Source organism: Oncorhynchus tshawytscha, linkage group LG12, assembly GCF_018296145.1.
Source record: "Oncorhynchus tshawytscha isolate Ot180627B linkage group LG12, Otsh_v2.0, whole genome shotgun sequence".
Classification (NCBI taxonomy): domain Eukaryota; kingdom Metazoa; phylum Chordata; class Actinopteri; order Salmoniformes; family Salmonidae; genus Oncorhynchus; species Oncorhynchus tshawytscha.
Genome location: NC_056440.1, coordinates 47,921,098 through 47,941,990, shown reverse-complemented (window position 1 = coordinate 47,941,990; position 20,893 = coordinate 47,921,098). Strand labels below are relative to the sequence as shown.

The 20,893-nt window shown below is 43.8% G+C and overlaps 1 protein-coding gene across 1 annotated transcript in view; it reads left to right on the top strand.

Moving 5' to 3' along the window:
• Positions 1 to 20,893, top strand: part of LOC112263428 (HERV-H LTR-associating protein 1) — a 68,024-nt gene that overhangs the window by 7,439 nt on the left and 39,692 nt on the right. The window contains exons 6-9 of the mRNA XM_024439621.1: positions 207 to 290; positions 11,941 to 12,024; positions 17,897 to 17,953; positions 18,233 to 18,313. Coding sequence (XP_024295389.1) covers positions 207 to 290; positions 11,941 to 12,024; positions 17,897 to 17,953; positions 18,233 to 18,313 — 306 coding nt within the window. The remainder of the gene's footprint in view (positions 1 to 206; positions 291 to 11,940; positions 12,025 to 17,896; positions 17,954 to 18,232; positions 18,314 to 20,893) is intronic.

The window sequence follows — 20,893 nt, the reverse complement described above, 5'->3', positions numbered from 1 at the left end:
AGTGGAAATTAGAAACTTCAGAAGCCTTTTTAAACCTCAAATGTTCTCCTGCAACATGGTGATATAATTAAGATCCTACATCTGTAAGTACTGTCTGCTAAAGATAGCATGTTGGTACAGTATTTAATCAGTAAAATCAAATTTAATGGACACTGAACTGTTTCTCAAAGGGTTCCTTTTTCATTTCTTATTAGTTTGTTTTGTAGTTTCTAATTTCAGAACAATCGCAGACAACATGTTTCCAAGAAGGTATTGCTATTGTGTAACAAACGAGACAAACGACTTAACAGGTGAGACACAGGATCTGTTTTTTTTGTTATGAAATGTCTTATACTGCCATGTCTAAAACCTGCCTTAACCCCTAATACATTTTTAGGGGCATAAAAATGTTGCCCAATTAGTATCAAGGGACCTAACGTGCGCCAGAAAAACATTTCCCGCACCAATACGCCACCCCCACCAGCCTGTACTGTTGACACAAGGCAGGATGGGGCCATAGACTCATGCTGCTTACGCCAAATCCTGACTATGCCATCATGACACAACAGGAATCGGGATTCGTCGGACCAGGCAATGTTTTTCCACTCCTCAAATGTCCAGTGTTGATGATCGCGTGCCCACTGGAGCCACTTCTTCTTGATTTTAGTTGATAGCCCATCTGTGACAAGGACCAACGAGTTGTGCATTCCAAGATGCTGTTCTGCACACTACTGCTATCTGTTTGTGACCCTGTTTGTGACTCTCATCAATAAGCTGTTTTCGTCCACAGGACTGTTTTTTGTTTTTCACACCATTCTCGGTAAACCCTAGACACTGTCATGCGTAAACAAAAGATAAACAAAAGATACAGTTACCACACCATAATCATCTAATTGGACTGTATTCTACAGTATATGCGTCCAAGGTCTTGGCTAAGTGACTCTATCATGGCATTGTGTCTCATGTCATATCTAGGGCATTCCTACATAGTGGTGTGTTGCTTAGGGCACTATCCTAATTTGATGACTATATGATAAGTCTACAGTTGTAAGGTACAAGCTTCGGACAGTCTACAGGGATGACCTATGGACCTCTGGGGAGAAACTGGTGAGTACGGTAGCTGTAGAGTCAAAGGCCTCAGAGTACATTTTAAACTTTAAGTGATCCTAGGATAAATACTTGTTAAATGTTCCGTTGTACATGTGTGTTTATGCTTACACGGGCTCACATGCCAAGGGAAAGAAAATCAAGTATCCTGTGTGGCGTATAGCAGGTCAGCCACCAGGGGAGACTCCCCGAGGCCTGGTGACAGACGGAGTATACATCACAGATAGCTCCATCTGCTGGACTTGCCAGGTATTGACGGGCTCTCCGGCCAGGACTAATTGGGGCTGATAGGTAGTTGGTGAGTAATCAAGGACTGATTGCTCACCAGCTGTGCGAGTCCCATAAAGCTGCCAGAAGGGAGAGTGGGGGAAGAAAGGACTCCCGTATAGTTGGGGACGGTTGCAGAGGTAACAGGAGGGAGTTGAGTTTTTGTCCCCGACAGGATACAGCAAGACCCGGAGCCCAGAAGACGGTATCCCGGAGAGGGTCTCATGGGGGAGACATATCCTTTTCTTTTTGATTTATTATTTAAATAAACACCCTTGAAACCGAGCTAATCCTACTTTGTCTGTGTCTGATCTGTGTAAACGACTTGACCAAACCCCCTGGTCTGCCACAATTGGTGGAGAATGCGGGTAAGTCTGATAACGTGGTCAGATCAGGGTGAGATGTTTACACAGCACCAGCATGGACGAGTTGATAGCTCAGTTCGTCCGGGCCTAACAAGCACAACAGGCGGTTCAGGAACGAACACTGGAGGAACAGCAACTACAAAACGTCCGCCTCGTTGAGGAAATCAGGAAGCTGCAAGGAGGAGCGTTTCCTGAATCACATCCGAACCAGTTTTTAATCAAGTTAACGGAAGACAATGACGTCGAAACATATCTCTGTACGTTTGAACGGACAGCACTGAAGTGGGCAAGTCTGCTGGCCCAGTTCCTCTTTTGTATTGCCCAAAAGGTATATTGGGACCTGAACGACGAACATGCTGCTAACTACGACAGACTCAAACAGGTGATACTCAGGCTCTACGGCCCATCAGGCTCAACTGTTCCACGACTGGAGGTTCGTACCCGACGCATCCCCCCGAGCCCAGATGAGCGACCTACTGCGCATCACCAGGGCATGGCTCCTAACCGACGTATCCACCCTCTCCATCCTCGACAAAGTGGTCCTGGATCGCTTCTTACGGGCGCTACCCCACGACATGAAGACGGCAGAGAGACTATGCATGCCCTAGACCTTGGAGGGCCTCCTGGAAGCAGTGGAGAAGCATCGGGCCCTGCTGAGTGGGAGTCGGGATGAGTCGGCGACACGTTCGAGGGGACGGAAGAACTGCCCCACCGCTGTGTACCCCGAACCGAGTGAGGCGCCCGGGGGCACATTGCCTGGAATTGCCCGGCTCGAGAGGAGTAAATGCCATCAGCTAGCCCCGGAGGCGAGGTGGTTCACGCCGTGAACTATGTCACCTCCTGTTGGGCGCACCACGAATCAACTGCACCCATGGTCCCTTTGAAGGTTGACAGAAACAACACAACAGAAACAACAGAAACAACAGAAACAACAAGCGATATTAGACTCCGGAAGTATGGTTACGCTCGTAACCACGAGCCTGCTGAACCAGGAGACTGAAAGGGGTAGGGAGATGTCCATTTCCTGTGTTCAAGGTGACACAAAGTGGTATCCAACTGTATGGACCAACATCATGACGCCACAAGGGAGCTGCCAGATGGGTGCAGTACCAGAGTTGCCGGTACCTCTCCTAGTGAGATGGAATTGTCTGCGGCCCTATGGTGGCACGAGTTGAAGAAAAAGAACGAGCCGGCTGAAAGAAGAGAGCGGGGACGACCCATCGCCTGTGCAGCCCAGAAGCAACCGGTCAATCAACCTGTATCTACGGGTCCAGAGTCAGAGGGGGCGCCAGAACCCGACCCCCCTGGAGAACCACTGGAAGAGGAGCCCAGCCTCCCCTCCTTCGAGGGGCCAGTAGAGACACCCGCTGAAGGCCAACTGAGGGGAGTATTTGGGACGGCCCAGTGGGAGGATCCGAACTTCAGCTGGCCCACACCCACCTGTTGTGGGCACACCTGGGAATGGAGAGGAACGAATCTCCGCCCGGTTCCACTGGCCGGGATGAGGAGGGCCCTGGAAGACTACTGTCGCAGCTGCCCGGAGTGTCAACTAACTGCCCCAAAAGCACACTTCCGGAACCCACTGGTCCCCCTACCAATCATCGGGGTGCCCTTTGAACGCATTGCCATTGATATAGTGGGACCCCTGGTAAAAAAAGCAAGAGGACACCGGTGCATAGTAGATTATGCCACCCGGTATCCCAAGGCCATTCCCCTACGAGCGGTGGTATCGAAGGGAATCGCCTGGGAGATTTTCCACCTTTTTAGCCGGGTGGACATCCCGAACGAGATCCTGACAGACCAAGGTGATGAGTTTATGTCCCACCTAATGAAAGAGCTTTCTGCTCCACTGCAGCTCAAGCAGATCCGGACCTCCATCTTTTACCCGCAGATGGATGGGCTCGTCGAGCGCTTCAATAAAATGCTCAAACAAATGCTGCGGAAGGTCATCGAGCAGGACAGGAAGAACTGGGACCAGCTACATCCCCACCTAATGTTCTCAATCCGAGTACCCCAGTCCTCCACTGGGTTTTCCCCTTTCTAACTCCTCTACGGGAGGAGGCCACGCGGCCTACTGGACCTCGCCAAGGAGGTGTGGCAAGCCCAACTGACCCCATTTCGCAGCATGGTAGGGCACGTGGAGACGATGAGGGAGCAGATGACAGCCATATGGCCAGTCGTGAGGAATCATGGAGAAGCCCCAACACGCCCAATCCCAGGTCTACAATCGGGGAGCCCAGCCCCGAGAATTCCAGGTGGGAGACAGGGTGTTGTTCTTAATCCCTACGGCCGAAAGTAAGTTCCTGGCAACATGGCACGGGCCATACGAGGTGATCAAGAAGTTGGGTACCTGTTAATTACCGACGTCAACGGTACCAGTGGTGGTCCCGAGCAATGAGGACCTAGACCCGGTCCAGAAGCAAGAGCTCTGGGAGCTCGTCAATCGGAACATGGCGGTGTTCTCCGAGAAGCCGGGCCGCATGACCCTCATTGAACACCACATCGGTACCCGGCCCGGGGAAACGGTACGAAAGAGGCGATATCGGATTCCGGAGGCCCGAAGGAAGGCCATGAACCAGGAAGTGGAGGCTATGCTCGACCATTAGTACGAGTTGTCAACAGCTGCCTTGTTATTAGATTGGCTGTAACCTTTCAACTAAATCTCATAGTGTTTGTGCTTCAAAACGCTCAGTGGTTGTCGAGGCCTGTCAGTCACCACAGCGTCCACGTGTGGCAACCTCTCCAGTACCTGCGAACTGAGTGAAGGATATCTGTCTGCGATATCGCACAGCGTTTCACCAGTGGGAGTCAACAGGTCAGTAGCGGAACTGACGCCCATTAGTGTCATTGTAAAGGGTACCAGTCCCCCACAAAGCTGAAAATGTGTTATCGGAAGCAGAGTACACTCTGCCCGTCGGTGCTATTATTGCTGAGACGGCCGCAGTGCTTGCAGAAGTGTTCGAAGGACAAGAGAAATTCATCTCAGCTACAGTATTGCACGACTCCAAGGAGGAGGAAAGTTGCTCATTCACAGAGACTGCTGCCTCAAAATCATGAAAAGAATGGTCAATCAGGTTTGCTGATTGAATGTGTCGAGATATTGTAATATATCCTTGGGTCAGATTCTGCACCAAGAGGTTTTGAAACGTCTTTTTCCCAAGGGGTGCTTTCAACAGATACCCCTAGTGGATGACTGCATTTTAGCTAGCGTTAGGAGAAGACAGTATGGTCATTGGAGACGGCACAGTGACCATACTTGGTTGGTTTTCCAATCAATCAGTGGGAAACGATCCATCAAGTCTGCTCCGAGTAGCAGGTGTTCAGATTCGAGGCTGGTAACATACACAGGGTGAACAAGCGATACGTCCTGGAAGTGTAGTTTCAGCATGAGTCTCAATGTGAGAGGCGAGGTAGTCTGAGTTAAACCTCGAAGTGCGTTTTTAACCAACGTTTAGCCGGCTTCAAAGCCCTTTTGAGATCATTAAACAACGTTTGAGAGATGAGCGATATTGCTGAGCTCGAATCAATTAGTGCATGACAGGTTAAGCAGTCCTCCAGGACTGTTTCCAGGTATGGCCTCTGAGTTGTGTTTAGTGGTCATATTCCCGACAAAGTGGAGTGGATGTTCGCAACAACGTGATGTGTCATTTCTGTTCATGATGAAAACAGATCGACTTATCGGGTTTTGAGTGGAATTGGCGCTTACGATGTTTTTGACATTTTTCTTGCAACCTTTTTATCAGAGTCTATAGACAAATCCCGTGGATTTGTTTCTTGATCGAGCGGGCCCTGGATAGGGTCTTGAGTGAGAGCAGGAGTTATTTGATAGTGAACCTCTCTGGGATATGTGGGACGTCCCACCTGCCCAAAAGCCAGGGAAAATGCAGAGAGCCAAATTCAAATAAATTACTATAAAAATCGAACTTTAATTTACTATCTTGCATGTGTGATTTAATGAAAGGTACACTTGTTGTGGATCCAGCCAACATGTCAGATTTCAAAAAGGCTTTTCGCCAAAAGCAAACGATGCTACTATCTGAGGATAGCACCTCCGTAAACAAAGAGAGAAATTTCAAAATATAATTCATGCCTTACCTTTGATGAGCTTCTTTTATTGGCACTCCAATATGTCCCATAAACATCACAAATGGTCCTTTTGTTCGATTAATTCCATTGATATATATCCAAAATATCCATTTAGATCCAGAAAAACACCGGTTCCAACTTGTGCAATGTGACTACAAAATATCTCAAAAGTTACCTGTAAACTTTGCCAAAACATTTCAAACTACTTTTGTAATACAACTTTAGTTATTTTTTAACGTAAATAATCAATAAAATTGAATACGAGATGATCTGTGTTCAATACAGGAAGAAAACAAACTGTAGCATGCTTTCTGGTCATGCGCCTCTATCTAACAGTACACTTCAAGTGACCCTCGTTCAAGATGGCCGTACTTCTTCATTACACAAAGGAATAACCTCAACCAATTTCTAAAGACTGTTGACATCCAGTGGAAGCGATAGGAACTGCAAGAAGGTCCCTTAGAAATCTGGATTCCCAATGAAATCCCATTGAAAAGAGAGTGATCTGGTTTGTCCTCAGGGTTTCGCCTGCTAAATAAGTTATGTTATACTCACAGACATGATTCAAACAGTTCTAGAAACTTCAGAGTGTTTTCTATCCGAATCTACTAATAATATGCATATCTTGTCCTCTGGGGATGAGTAGCAGGCAGTTGAATTTGGGCATGCATTTCATCCGGACGTGAAAATACTGCCTTCTGTCACCAAGAAGTTAACGTCCTTGCTATGGGTGTTAATTCCGGCGGACCTGTTGTCTTGCAATTCCACATCTAGTCCTAATGACTTATCTTTTTCCCTACTGACTTATCTTTTTCACATTTTACTAGCTTTAGTACATCACGTAGTAGAACGTCTCGAGAACATATGGCTATGTTATGATCGTCCATGAACCCTTTGTTAGCCTTGTGCTCTGACACTCTGTGTGAAGCGATTAGGTCGATTGTAGCGGTAGTTGTTTCGATAGTGACGTACTTTACAGTTATTTCGACCGCAGTGGGTATTGGTCTCGTGGTAGAAACCATTGTTGCCAACACTCTAATACCTGATAATGCCCCCTCTAATTGGAGTGAGTGCTCCTGGCAAAACATCAAAACCGAGATGTCAGGGCTCTTAGCTTCGTGTACTTTTGATGCTTCAAAAGCTGTGCTTGCAAGCTCTCTGAGATGTAAGATTGGCAAGCCACCATGGTCTGTAGGGACCAAGAAGGCAATGAAGTTGGGTAACATGTTCGACAGAAGCATTATTTTGAATGGCATCAGCTCTTTCATTGCTGTTTCAGTGAGTTGGCCAAAGTAAGCTGAACGAAGCCTATGATAGTAAGCTTGTGTGTGTTCATTCTGAGCTTGTTTGACAGTGTTAACCAGTGAGCTGTCGTGTTTTCAGTGGTTCTGCGACTCACATTCTATTTTCAAAGCTGTGGCAAGTTTAGCGTAGTCGTTTTGCACGTGTTGCTGTTGTAGAACGTCTCGAGAACATATGGCTATGTTATGATCGTCCATGAACCCTTTGTTAGCCTTGTGCTCTGACACTCTGTGTCAAGCGATTAGGTCGATTGTAGCGGTAGTTGTTTCGATAGTGACGTACTTTACAGTTATTTCGACCGCAGTGGGTATTGGTCTCGTGGTAGAAACCATTGTTGCCAACACTCTAATACCTGATAATGCCCCCTCTAATTGGAGTGAGTGCTCCTGGCAAAACATCAAAACCGAGATGTCAGGGCTCTTAGCTTCGTGTACTTTTGATGCTTCAAAAGCTGTGCTTGCAAGCTCTCTGAGATGTAAGATTGGCAAACCACCATGGTCTGTAGGGACCAAGAAGGCAATGAAGTTGGGTAACATGTTCGACAGAAGCATTATTTTGAATGGCATCAGCTCTTTCATTGCTGTTTCAGTGAGTTGGCCAAAGTAAGCTGAACGAAGCCTATGATAGTAAGCTTGTGTGTGTTCATTCTGAGCTTGTTTGACAGTGTTAACCAGTGAGCTGTCGTGTTTTCAGTGGTTCTGCGACTCACATTCTATTTTCAAAGCTGTGGCAAGTTTAGCGTAGTCGTTTTGCACGTGTTGCTGTTGTAGACGAATGAACCTCGTCACGTGTCTATTTATTCGCTTCAACAGATAAAGCCTGTCAGAACCCGTAGCATTTGGGTAGCCATCCAAGGCGTCCTCTATGTCTGCTAGGAACGTCTCAGTGTTGTTGGCTTACCTGGAATGGGATCAAAGGGGCGGAAGGTTTTGACGAGTTTGTCAAGGCGTCCCGTTCCCAGCAGGTGGAAAGGGTTGGCTTCATCCTGTGGGGAAATTGGGTCCGAAAGGCCAAGAGGAGAAGCCAAGGTTAGAATACTGATTTTAGACACGTGAGGTTTGCGCTTGCTTCGTACCGGAGCGAGAGATTCAGTGATGAGATTTCCTCCTGCTGAGAAATCAATATTTCCATCTTCATCACCTGAGTTCTCTCATCACTCATTTGGTCAGCGACTTCAATGAGTTCTGCTGATTTGTCATCCAACTTAGTCATTGTGTTCATTAACTGATCGCTTTGGTCTGCAGCATTACGACTAGAACATTATTGCTTTGAGTAATATTCATCAAAACTGCATGCATGTTATCAAGTTGCGCGCTCCTGTTTGTAGATAACTCAAAAGATTTATCTAGTTTTTCTTGGACTTCATTGTATTTAGTTTTGGCTAAATCGAGTTGTTCCTGTAGAAAAAAGATTTAGTTGAAGAGTTTGTGCTTGTTCAACATCATAAGTATTTGCAATTACCTTAATTGTTCCGTTTTCAAACGCAGTTCCTCGACTAGCAGAATGTTTTCAACCCACTCTGATACACTCTGATACAGCACATGATTAAATATGCTGTATATATATATTCCTTTTTCAAAATGTGGGTTTTGAGTTGGTGTGGAGCTGCAAAAACGATTTGAATCTATTTAAATACGTTAATGAAACATCAATACTGGATAAGTAATGTGGGACTTGATGTGAATGAATTTGCAAAAGCTAATTTAATTGATTAACCTGTCTTGGGCAGGGGTCGGTATTTTCACCTCCGGATGAAAAGTGTGCCCAAATTAAACTGCCTGCTACTCAGGCCCATAAGCTACGATATGCATATAATAATGTATTAGATTTGGATAGAAAACACTCTAAAGTTTCCAAAACTGTTAAAATAATGTCTGTGAGAATAACAGAACTGATATGGCAGGCGAAAACCCGAGGAAAATCCAACCAGAAAGTACTATTATTTTGAAAGGCTGTTTTTCCATTGAAAGCCTATCCACCATACAAAGACTTAGGACCCAGTTCACAATCTCTATGGCTTCCTCAACATGTGACCAGTCCTTAGGCATTATTTTATTTATTTTATTTCAAAAATGAGGAAGATACACCGTTTTCAATGAGAGGACAGTGGACATTTCCAGACATGAACCAAGCACGCGATCGGGAGTGCGCATTTCTTGTTTACCTTTTCCATTGACAACGCTTTTGTCCGGTTGAAATATTATTTATTATTTATGACAAAAACAAACTGAGGATTGATTTTAAACATCGTTTGACATGTTTCTACTATCTTTTATTGTACTTTTTTTAAACTTTTCGTCTTGGTGTTGAGAGCATGCATTGTGCCTTTGGATTTCTGAACTAAACGTACCAACAAAACGGAGGTATTTGGACATAAAGATGAACTTTATCGAACAAAATGAACATTTTTTGTCTAACATGGAGACCTGGGAATGCCACCAGATGAAGATCATCAAAGGTAAGTGATTAATTCTAATGCAATTTCTGACTTTTGGGACACTCTCCTTGGTTGGAAAATGGTTGTATGGGTTTCTGTGGCTAGGAGCTGACCTAACATAATCGCAAAGTGTGCTTTCGCCGTAAAGCCTTTTTGAAATCTGACACAGTGGCTGCATTAAGGAGCAGTTAATCTGTACTCGTATGTTTCACACTTGTATCTTTTATCAATGTTTATGATAAGTATTTCTGTTATTTGATGTGGCTCTCTGCACTTTCACCGGATATTTGTTTGAGACAATGCATTTGAACATAACACACCAATTTCAAATGAGGTTTTTGGACATAAAGATTAACCTTATCGAACAAAACACACATTTATTGTGTAACATGAAGTCCTGTGATTGCCTTTGATGAAGATCATCAAAGGTTAGTGATTAATTTCTGACTTTTGTGAGCCCTAGCCTTGGCTGGAAAATGGCTGTATGGTTTTCTGTGACTAGGTGCTGACCTAACATAATCGTTTGGTGAGCTTTCGCCGTAAAGCCTATTTGAAATCGGACACTGTGGCTGGATTTACAAGAAATGCATCTTTAAAATGGTGTAAAATACTTGTATGTTTGAGGAATTCTAATTATGAGATTTCTGTTGTTTTGAATTTGGCGCCCTGCAAATTCACTGGCTGTTGACGAGGTGGGACGCTAGCAGAGAGGTTAATCAATGTTAATGATCAATCATACCTGTATAGGCTATCTGGGTATCTGTCACACCCTGACCTTAGAGATTCTTTATTCTCTATTTTTGGTTAGGTTGGGGTGTGACTAGGGTGGGCATTCTAGTTTTGTTATTTCTATGTTGACCTGGTATTGTTCCCAATCAGAGGCAGCTGTCTATCGTTGTCTCTGATTGGGGAACATATTTAGGCAGCCTTTTCCCACCTGTTTGTTGTGGGATCTTGTTTGTGTGTAGTTGCCTGTGAGCACTGCATTTGACTTCACGTTTAGTTTGTTCTGTATTGTTTTGGTGAGTTTCATTAATTAAACATGTGGAACTCTACGCACGCTGCGCCTTGGTCCGATTCTTACAACAACGTTCGTGACAGTATTAAACTTTACATAACTTGAAGCATTGCTGTAACTAGGTTAATGTGGAAAAGGTTCAACTGTCACATTGGTGGAAACAAATCAATTTGGATCTTATCCAAATGATCCACCTGAAAAGGGTCGGAAGGCAATTGAACTACCTTGTTGAATTGAATGTTACAACAATATCAAATCAGTTGAGATTGTCTGGATATCATAAGTGTAACCAGTAGTTCAAATGTGAGTATACCTTCACCACCAGGGTCACTTACCCTAAAACAACAACTTACCCTTCCAACATTCAAACAAAATACACCAGCGACATCATTTAGGTGATAAAGGTTCTGAGCAGTGTTTCTGATCAGATCGACAATTGCCTTCTATTTATTTGTGTGGCTACGATGCCATCTTTAGAGCACAGCATTTTCTGTTTGGTTTCCAGAGCATTGAAAGAGAGAAATTAAATAAGCTACTACTGAGGTCTAGTAGTAAAAGGCGTGTTGTGTTGGTGATGTGCTAAAGTGTGATGTATGATATTTTGAAAACTGCTGGTGTGTTGTGTTTATGAGGAGCCCCCTCTAGCATGTATTGTTGTATGTTTCCTCCTTGCTTGGCAGATATCTCAGAAAAAGTACAAACTGTGAAGCCGCGAACCAAATCACAGAAAATATCTCTCAATCAATTTGACTTCTATATAACGTCTATATTTTTTTCCGTAGATTTGCACAAACTTCTATCTAGTGCTGCAGTGAGTGGAGGGCTGTATAACCCTGTGATGTAGCTCTAACTCTACCTCATTCTCCCTGAGTTAGAGAGGTGCACACTTTGACCGACAGTCCAACAACAAGTCAGAGGGGTTTAGGAACATAGACACGTTTTCAAAATGTGCCATTATTTTGAAAATGTTGGAGACTTTTTAAAATGTTATTTAACCTTTATTTAACTAGGCAAGTCAGTTAATAACAAATTCTTATATACAATAACAGCCTAGTTACAGTCCAAACTTTTACCATTCAAGTCTATGGCCATTGAAATGCATTTGGAATTCACAGTATGCAAGTGTGGTTGTTTAGTAGTATATATTTATTTTTTTGCAACCTTTTTTGCATGTTTTAAAGTTGTTTTAGTGTTGGTAGCTTTTACAGTTTCGGCACTAGGGGTTCCAGTGGAATGACAATATTAAGTATGAACAGTTTCTAAAGATGTTCTTTGCTTTGCTTTAATACCATCATTGTTGAGGCAATAATACCAGTAGATAAACAAACAAATAAAACATGTCAAGATTATCTTTGTGTTATCTTTTTGTCTCCCATCAGACTTCACTGCCATATTGTTGGATGTTATGGGAAATTCCACAAGCTATCTACAAGAGCTATTCAAATCTAGCTCCATATTATCAGGTAAGGATTGAGAGAAGATTTTACTGTCTTTGGATCAAAAAAAGTGCTATATAAAAACTCAAGGTTACTTTCGTAACCCCGGTTCTCTAATAATGAGTGAGATGTATAACAATGGTATTTTTTATTAAATTAACTAGGCAAGCCAGTTAAGAACAAATTCTTATTTACAATGACGGCCTACCCCGGCCAAACCCGGACGACACTGGCCCAATTGTTTGTGATACAGTTGTGATACAGCCTGGAATTGAATCAGGGTCTGTAGTGATGCCTCTTGCACTGAGATCCAGTGCCTTAGACTGCTGCGCCACTGGGGAGCTGGAAGTGAATCACTAACAAGAAGGACCAATCACGCAAGGTCTGCCTGAGACAGACAGGTAGAGTGGCAAATGAAGTGACCCACTTCCTCTTTACAAGAGCCAGTTGTCCCACCCTCTGGTAATTCTTTTTGTTTTCTATTTGAATTTATTAAGGATTTTGTTTTCTTATCTATTTCAGTTCAACCAAAATATTTGTTGGATTATTTATTCTCTCTTTTCTGGTGGATTAAACTGAAATTGCAACCAATCACGGCCGGTTGTGATACAGCCAACCTAACTAAGAAATACATTTGACGATGTATACATTTCCCCCTACCCTCCTTCTAGGCAAGCTTCACCTGCTTATTTTTTGTTGTTGCCTATTTTGAATGTTATTTTGGCATTAATACGTGTCACATATCAGTTTGCAAACAATTACATTGTTTTTTAGTTAATAAAGCTGCATAGAAACATGGTCTCTTTTTTGTCAGCTCCAAAATGCAGCTTTCTAGCTCATTGCTTTCTGTGGTGGTGGGGCAGCCAGTGGAAAATACAAGCGTAGGGGTTGGTAATGTTCTCTAGTTGCGCCTTGATTGGCTCAGTTTTCTTTCACTCATAGACACACTATGTCACAGCAAAATCTATGGGGAGTGCTCGAAAATTCAAGCCCCTTGGGTGCTGCAATAGAGTTACATTAGACGTGCCCATCCAAGAAGGCTCATGATCATTGGCCAGAGATAAAATGAAGTAAAATCATTTTAGCTTTGATTGGATTGATCATGTCATCACCATTCTTTCAAAATCTTAGCCAGCAAGCTGGACAAGCAGTCATCATCATGAATCACGTCGACATTCTACTGGCAAATCAATCCTTGTAATATGAAGAGAAATTGTAGATAAAACCTATCGGTGCTCATTGGCCATTGGATATAAACATTACATAACAAGTTGGAAATCCCAAACATTCAACAATAATGAGTTGTTTGGAAGGAATCAGTGGCTAACTACACGCATTGCAAAGCAATCACTAGCCTGCTATTCAGTGAAGTGGGTTTGTGGTCCAAGTCTGGTTTTCAGGGTCTCTTTTCCAAGCTTAACAGGATAAACATTCAATACAATGGGCCAGAAAAGTTTGAATACTTTGGCCATGTTAATCCAGCATGACTTCTGCCACTTTTAAAACAACTGGAAACTCGGAACTGGGAAATCTCAGACATCAGTGATAACAAGACAAAGATTCAACCTTGTTATTTTCAGAGTTCCCAGTTGTCTTGAAAGCACCATAAATCCAGAGAATGCCAGACTTTGACAACAAATGTTGATGACATAATGTGCCCACAAGGCCCGTTGCACCACCTTCCTGTTCAAGTGAGCATAACAAGGTGAGTCCAAAAATGTCTTGTATGCTGCTGCATAAATGTTGTAATACTGTAAGAACGGCCCATGTTCTGAATTATGCTGCTCTGATCCTCAACACGGGGGCCCCTCAGGGGTGCATGCTCAGTCCCCTCCTGTACTCCCAGTCCACTCATGACTGCACAGCCAGGCATGACTCCAACACCATCATTAACTTTGCTGATGACACAACAGTGGTAGGCCTGATCACCGACAACAATGAGGCAGCCTATAGGGAGGAGGTCAGAGACCTGACCGTGTGGTGCAAGGACAACAACCTCTCCCTCAACGTGATCAAGACAAAGGAGATGATTGTGGACTACAGGAAAAGGATGACCGAGAACACCCCCATTCTCATCAACTGGGCACTAGGGGAGAAAGTTGAGAGCTTCAAGTTCCTTTGCGTCCACATCACCAACAAACTGACATTGTCCAAGCACACCAAGACAGTCGTGAAGAGGGAACGACAAAACCAATTTCCCCTCAGGAAACTGAAAAGATTTGGCATGGTCCTCAGATCCTCAAATGGTTTTACAGCTGCACCATTGAGAGCATCCTGATGGGTTGCATCACTGCCTGGTATGGCAACTGCTTGGCCTCCGACCGTAAGGCACTACAGAGGGTAGTGCGTACGGCCCAGTACATCACCAGGGCCAAGCTTCATGCCATCCAGGACCTCTGCACCAGGCGGAGTCAGAGGAAGGCCCCTAAAATTGTCAAAGCCTCCAGCCACGCCAGTCATAGACTGTTCTCTCTGCTACCGCATGGCAAGTGGTACCGGAGTGCCAAGTCTAGGTCCCAGAGCCTTCTAAACAGCTTATACCCCCAAGCCATAACACTCCTGAAAAGCGCATCAAATGGCTACCCAGACTATTTGCATTGCTCCCCCCATCTGCTGCTACACTCTTATCATCCTAACATATCCACTTTAATAACTCTACCTACATATGCATAATTACCTCAATTACCTCGACACATTGACATTGACTCTGTACCCCCTGTATATAGCCCCGCTATTGTTATTTACTGCTGCTCTATAATTATGTGTCATTCTTATATCTTACTTTTTTTTATTTTCTTAAAACTGCATTGTTGGTTAAGGGCTTGTAAGTAAGCATTTCAAGTATGCTTGTAAGTAAGCATTTCACTGTAAGGTCTACACCTAGTGCATGTGACAAATAAAATTTGATTTGATTCCCCACCCCCTTTTTTACTTTGAATGGGAAAGTATGAATACTGACTGTTCTCTAGCTCGATAGAGAGGGTTCTCTGCAATTAAGCTGAGTTGGCCTGCTGGGAAAAAAAACAAAAAAACAAGTGGGCTAAGGAAGTTTCATAGTGAGTCAAGAAAGCCTGTTCCCCTGGGAAACCAAGAACAGGAGGCTGCGGGGATGCACTCCATGAGAGCAATGGGAAGTATTTTCACATTTATTTCCCTGCCATGCTCACATAGAGTGATTGCACCGTCGGGTGGTGTTCTACTGTGTTAGCGCGAAAGACAGTTTTGAAGCAAATGCTGCACGGCATAGGAAGAGGACCATGATAAATGGCAACTGGCAATCTGCCATCCTGCTCTGTTTGTCCAATGAGACCGGAGGGAAAGCGGGCATGTTGACTTCCACCCTTGGCTGGAACCTGAAAAGGCGCCAAGGGGGGAGTCTAGAGGAGGAGGGCACTTGGGGGTAAAGTGCAGCTCCTCCATTTTCCTGTGTAAGCAAGTACACAAAAGTGAGCTGCTGCACAGGGAATCTTTTTTTCCCTCAGATGTGCCTCCCTACTACCCCATGACACAGAGAGGGTTTGCTTATGTTAAATCCGAGAGAGGGAGAGTAGTAGTGAGATGTAGGCTTTGCACGCTCTCCTCCTCTACCGCCAGGACTGCACCCTAGGTTGTCGAACCCTCTTGCTCCCCTTAGGGGAGCTGCAGTAAAGAACTGTTTACCTCAAGGTTTTCTTTGGTTTGGTCCAACAAAAGCCAGCTTGATGCACCCTCCCAGCTGTGGGGCTGGATCAGATAGTTGCAGGAAACAACGGGCTGTCACGGGGCCTGTGACTGTGGGGCAGGAAGGAGTTAAAGGCTTTTGCCTTCTTTCATATGCATGTCACACTTTTGCAACATGGCGGTAACAGCGGACCCAAACAACTCCTTGAGTGTGACATGGGCATCCAGGAGGTCCACTTTTTCTTTGTCTGTCAACCTATACAAGCTTAACCAAAGTGAACTCTCTCCCACCACCGCCAGGCTCATAGTATGACCACAGCCTTGGATGGCATTATGGGAGGTGCAGAGATTTAGGTATGTAATCATACAAATCTAATCCCAAGCATCTGGATTTAGGGTGTCCGAATCCAGCCGTTTCCACACCTACTCCAGTAAACGCCTGATAAGCCATTAATTAAGAGGTTGCATTGAGTGCTCTGATTTACTGGGCTGAGTATTCTGAAAAATGGAGGCAGAAAAGCTTTCCATCTCTCCAGGGAGTGAGGCTCTGGCGGTGTTAGTAACACGTGCGTGGGGTTGAGGTGGTCAGCCAGTGATGGCGCCACCATGGGGGCGCATTGCAAAACCTGGATGCCTCCATATTGTGCATGTCCAGGCTAGGGGAGCCCCTTACAAGGTTCTTGCTGGTAAGTGGCTTTTGCCATGAGCCCTTCACCTCCCTGAGGCAAGCTGAAAGTTTGGGAAGCAGTTGATTAACTGGAGCCATACGGGACAGGAGTCTTTAACCATCGTACAAGTCCCTAATGGGATCCTTATCCCTCCAAGGGAGCCGGCCACTTGGTGCCGAGCTTGGCCGCAGAGAGCCAAAACTCCAAGAGGGTGAGTGCAGGCCCCCTTGTACTGGGAGCAGGGAGACATAACGGCTTGAAAGAAAGAATGGGGTCTTCACACTCCATTTCAGTCACGAAGTTGATGAGACCCACAATTAATCCCATCGTTATCCTCGTCATCTCCTAGCTCGCCTTCCCCTGACACAATGTAGTCAGACAGGGAGGGGAGGGAATTGATGCTATCCATAACCTCACTCCAGCTGTGCCCTAGTCAGTGCTTTGCAGTGCTCACAGGACTCAGGGTTGTCGAGTGCTGTCTGAGTATGTTCCTTTCCCAGGCAGTTGATTCATAGAAGGTGAAAATCCTTATCAGCAATCATGGAACCGCAAGCACAAGAACGTGACAGTACAAGCGCTTGGCTCGCCCTGGGACTGGGTAGCCATTATATAGAATGGGGCTTGCTAACACTGAGACGCCTGTTGTAAAATAAATTTGGCAGCCCAGAGGCTTTGAATAGGCATAAGCTAGCTTGTTAGAAACCTTGTGAGTAATGGCTAGCTAGGGTGAGCACAGTAAGAACGATATAGCCATGAGGCTAGTAGGTGTTAGCTTGCATGGCTAAAGTGCACTGTAGCTAGCACAGTGGTAGCCGAAGGCAACTGCATGGGAGAGGTGTTCAACTTTGGGCTAGTATTCTCTCATCGCCGTAGAGCAGCGAGGTTAAAATGGTCAGTCTAGGTAACACAAATGAGTGAACATAGGTTCAAATAAACAAGAGAATGGAGCTAGCAATAGTACCATCTGTGCAGGTAGAATGCTAGTGTAGTTACCTTGCCGTCCAGCGAGCTAGCCAAGTTAGCTTATGTTTAGCAGCGTGGGCTAACCAGGTCTCGATAGCTAGCCATGTGATGCTAGCTACCACCGACGAATACTATGTTCCTTTCGGTCAGTACTCAACACTATCGACAGGAGCTGAGGTCCTACGTTTGGCATCATTAACGTAAAAGGTTTGCATGTGAACAGTTAAGACAGGGATCAGAGAGCTTCAGGAGCGTAGTGATCTTCGCAAAGAAGAGAGCAAGGATGACCAGAGGACGGGATGAGTGGCTTGTAAAGAGGGAGGGGCTTACTTAATTCGCCACTTGACCTGTCTGTCTCCGAAAGACGTTGTGTGATCGGTACTTCCTATTAGTGATCTGCCTTCAGTCAATCCCGTTGTTATACATCTAAAGGAGTATTTGAAAGAGAACCAATACACACAGTTTGAGTTGACTACTGTGAATGTGTGGTTCAGGCTGTAGGTTTGACTCTTGCATGCGCCACCTTAATATACTGTACAGTATATGACTGTAAGTCATCATTGAGATCATGACTAAAGTTTGAATGTCATACTGTTTCTTTCTTTCAGTGAGCCAAAATAATATTTCTGGCTGCATATACATCTGTGTAATGGCAGGTAAATCAGGTAAAGTTTATAGTTTTTAGCATATTGGTTAGATGTTCTGTGGTAAATGGTGATTGTCTTCTGTCATTGTTGTGGGGGCTTTTCTAAACCAGTTATTGTAATATTCAGATTTCCAAACTGACATGGAAATGTATTGTAAATGTTCCATATTTAAAGTCTGTGTGTAAAATCTAAAGTTTGGATGATTCATATTGGCTATATATTTTGTATAATTTTGAATAGCTTTTGCTCATTGATGACATTTATACATGAGTATACGTTTTTGTCTAACTATTTCAGATAAATACCTGTCTCAACTCTGGGAAGTTGACTCCATCATGCCTCTGTTCAATCAGACCATTACAGAAAGTGCACATAAAGGTATTTTTCCCTCTTAATACACACACAGGCAGACACAGGCATGCACCCACATGTGCACAAACACACACAAGCAAGCACACAGAAACAGACACGCACACACACATACAAGAGTGCACACACACACTTAATGAACTGCATGTTATCTCTATGTGGGGTGACATATCTCACAACACAAGACTACATTCTCCATAAAGTGGAGCAGCAAAACTACACTGACATCACAGCAGCCAATTTGAAGTTATGCTAAATAATTATATTGTGTAAATGTGCGAGGCAGTTAAACGCCAAAGCAACAATTAAGTTCAAGATGACAGCTCCTAAAGAGGGAAAATCTCTCTCTCAAGGAGGTAGTCATATCTCAACACAAGATACCCATCAGCTTATTTCAATTTCTAAGAAACTACCATTTCTTATAAAAATTTATATAAATGCTGCCCAATGCCAGACAGATATCTCCGTCTGGCCTTAGTGTGATACCAAGGGAGTGAACGTTATTTACAATAAGAGTTACATGGAGAAAATCGGACCTCTCTGAAATATAAATGGTTGACACTCCCTTCAGCAAAATATATTTGACCTAAACCCTCCCTGAATGCTTGAAAAAAAAACAAGTGATCCTCCCCTAAATCCAAAATAATAATTAAAACAAAGTGGATAGCACAGAGAATAGTCTACCGTTTATCCTCACTCCTTTGATGGACCAGAGCCTTACATGCTGACCTGACCGCTCGTCCACCATCGTGCACATGTTGATTTTATCCACCCACCCCAGACGCGATTAGGACACACAGGTTGAAATATCAAAACGAACTCTGAGCCAACTATATTATTTTGGGGACAGGTTGAAAGGCATTAAACATTTATGGCAATTTAGCTAGCTAGCTTGCTGTTGGTAGATAATTTGTCCTAGGATATAAACATTGGGTTGTTATTTTACCTGAAATGCACAAGGTTCTCTACTCTGACAACTAATCCACAGATAAAAAGGAAAACTGAGTTTGTTTCTAGCAATCTCTCCTCCTTCAGGCTTCTTCTTCTTTGGACTTTATATGGCAGTTGCTAACCAACTTTAAGGTGCATTACTACTACCAACTGGACTGGAGTGTGAACCTCAATCACCCAAGTGGGTAAATACTCCTAAAAATGGCACGTGGATATATGCTCCTAAAAACCAATGAGGAAACGGGAGAGGCAGGACTTGCAGCACATCAAGGGTTACAAATAGAACCGAGTTTTACTTTAGCGCCTGGCTAGCGCCGCCAGACTATCGTTGATGTGCGCAAGCATTGTGGGTGCAACGAGTGGTGTGGTCAGCATGTTAGATATGCAGTTTTAGAAACTGTTCTTCGTCCTTTAATCATTACATAGCAACGCAGGAATTTTGATAGAACACAGGGCTGAGGGGCCAGAAGGTTGTGGGTTCACAGACCACCGTGGACAAGAGTAGCGTTGAAAGATGTATTTTATGCTTAAAGCATTGCATAAATCAATCATCGTATTTGTAGGCACGAGAAAAAAAAATGGCCTTTTATAAAAACGTCATTCAATTCTACATCATTTTATAAATTAGCAGATATATTTTCAAAACCACACAAATTACCAAAATTACAGTGAGATAGGCCTGTATGTGTTCATCTTATCATATTTCTCCAATGCCAAATCAGTGTGTCTTGTTTGCAACAAAACTGTCCCTGTTTGCAAACAATACAATCTGAGACATTAGGAATCTGAGCATGGTACTGTCAAAGGTTATGTCAAAGAAACAAAACACTGTTATCCCCATATGCATCGGAGTCACATCTTTCCCGGGTATTTTACAGCTTGTTTCTAGCATAAAGCATTGCGGACCAAAGCACTGTTATAGATCACTTTATACAATTGGATCCGTTTTATTTTCTTCAAAATCTTAAGCTAACATGCTTTTTGTCATTTTCTGTAAAGACGCACTACGCATCTGAAATTCAAAAAGTTTGCCTAATTTATGTGACAAAACAAGCAAGTATAATGTAGCAAATCATTGTACCATCTAAACCGCTGTGAAATGTATTTTCCATAACAAAAAAATATTGTATTGTCAGCTGTTTGAAACTGGTGTACAAAACCGAGAGTAAAAGTCACAAACACACTTTGCTAAGCATAGAAATAGCTCACATAGAACATATCTAGCTCTTCACTTGCTTTCATTAAGAATAACATATCTGTAACTCACATTTCTAAGTGAATTTGGTCAGGTCGCCCCAAAATTGAAAAGGTAGGCCTAAGGCATACCCTCTCATATCCCCTCCACTTGAGTCTTGGTTTTAACTTAACAGTCCTTCACTGACATGGAGGTTGGCTATTTAATGAATGCATAGTGGGTGGAGGAATTGACTGACAAATCTATGGATATTGCAGCCTATAGCTTAATTTCATCTGTCAAACAGGTAGGCTTACTATCAGACCTCAGGATAAGACCCAGATGCAGACAGTTCAAATCACAGAAGTTTCTTAACAAAACAGGGGTCAGGCAATCAACAGGTCAAGGGCAGGAAAAGGTCAGTAATCCAGGGCAGTGTCAAAAGGTACTGAACAGCAAGCAGG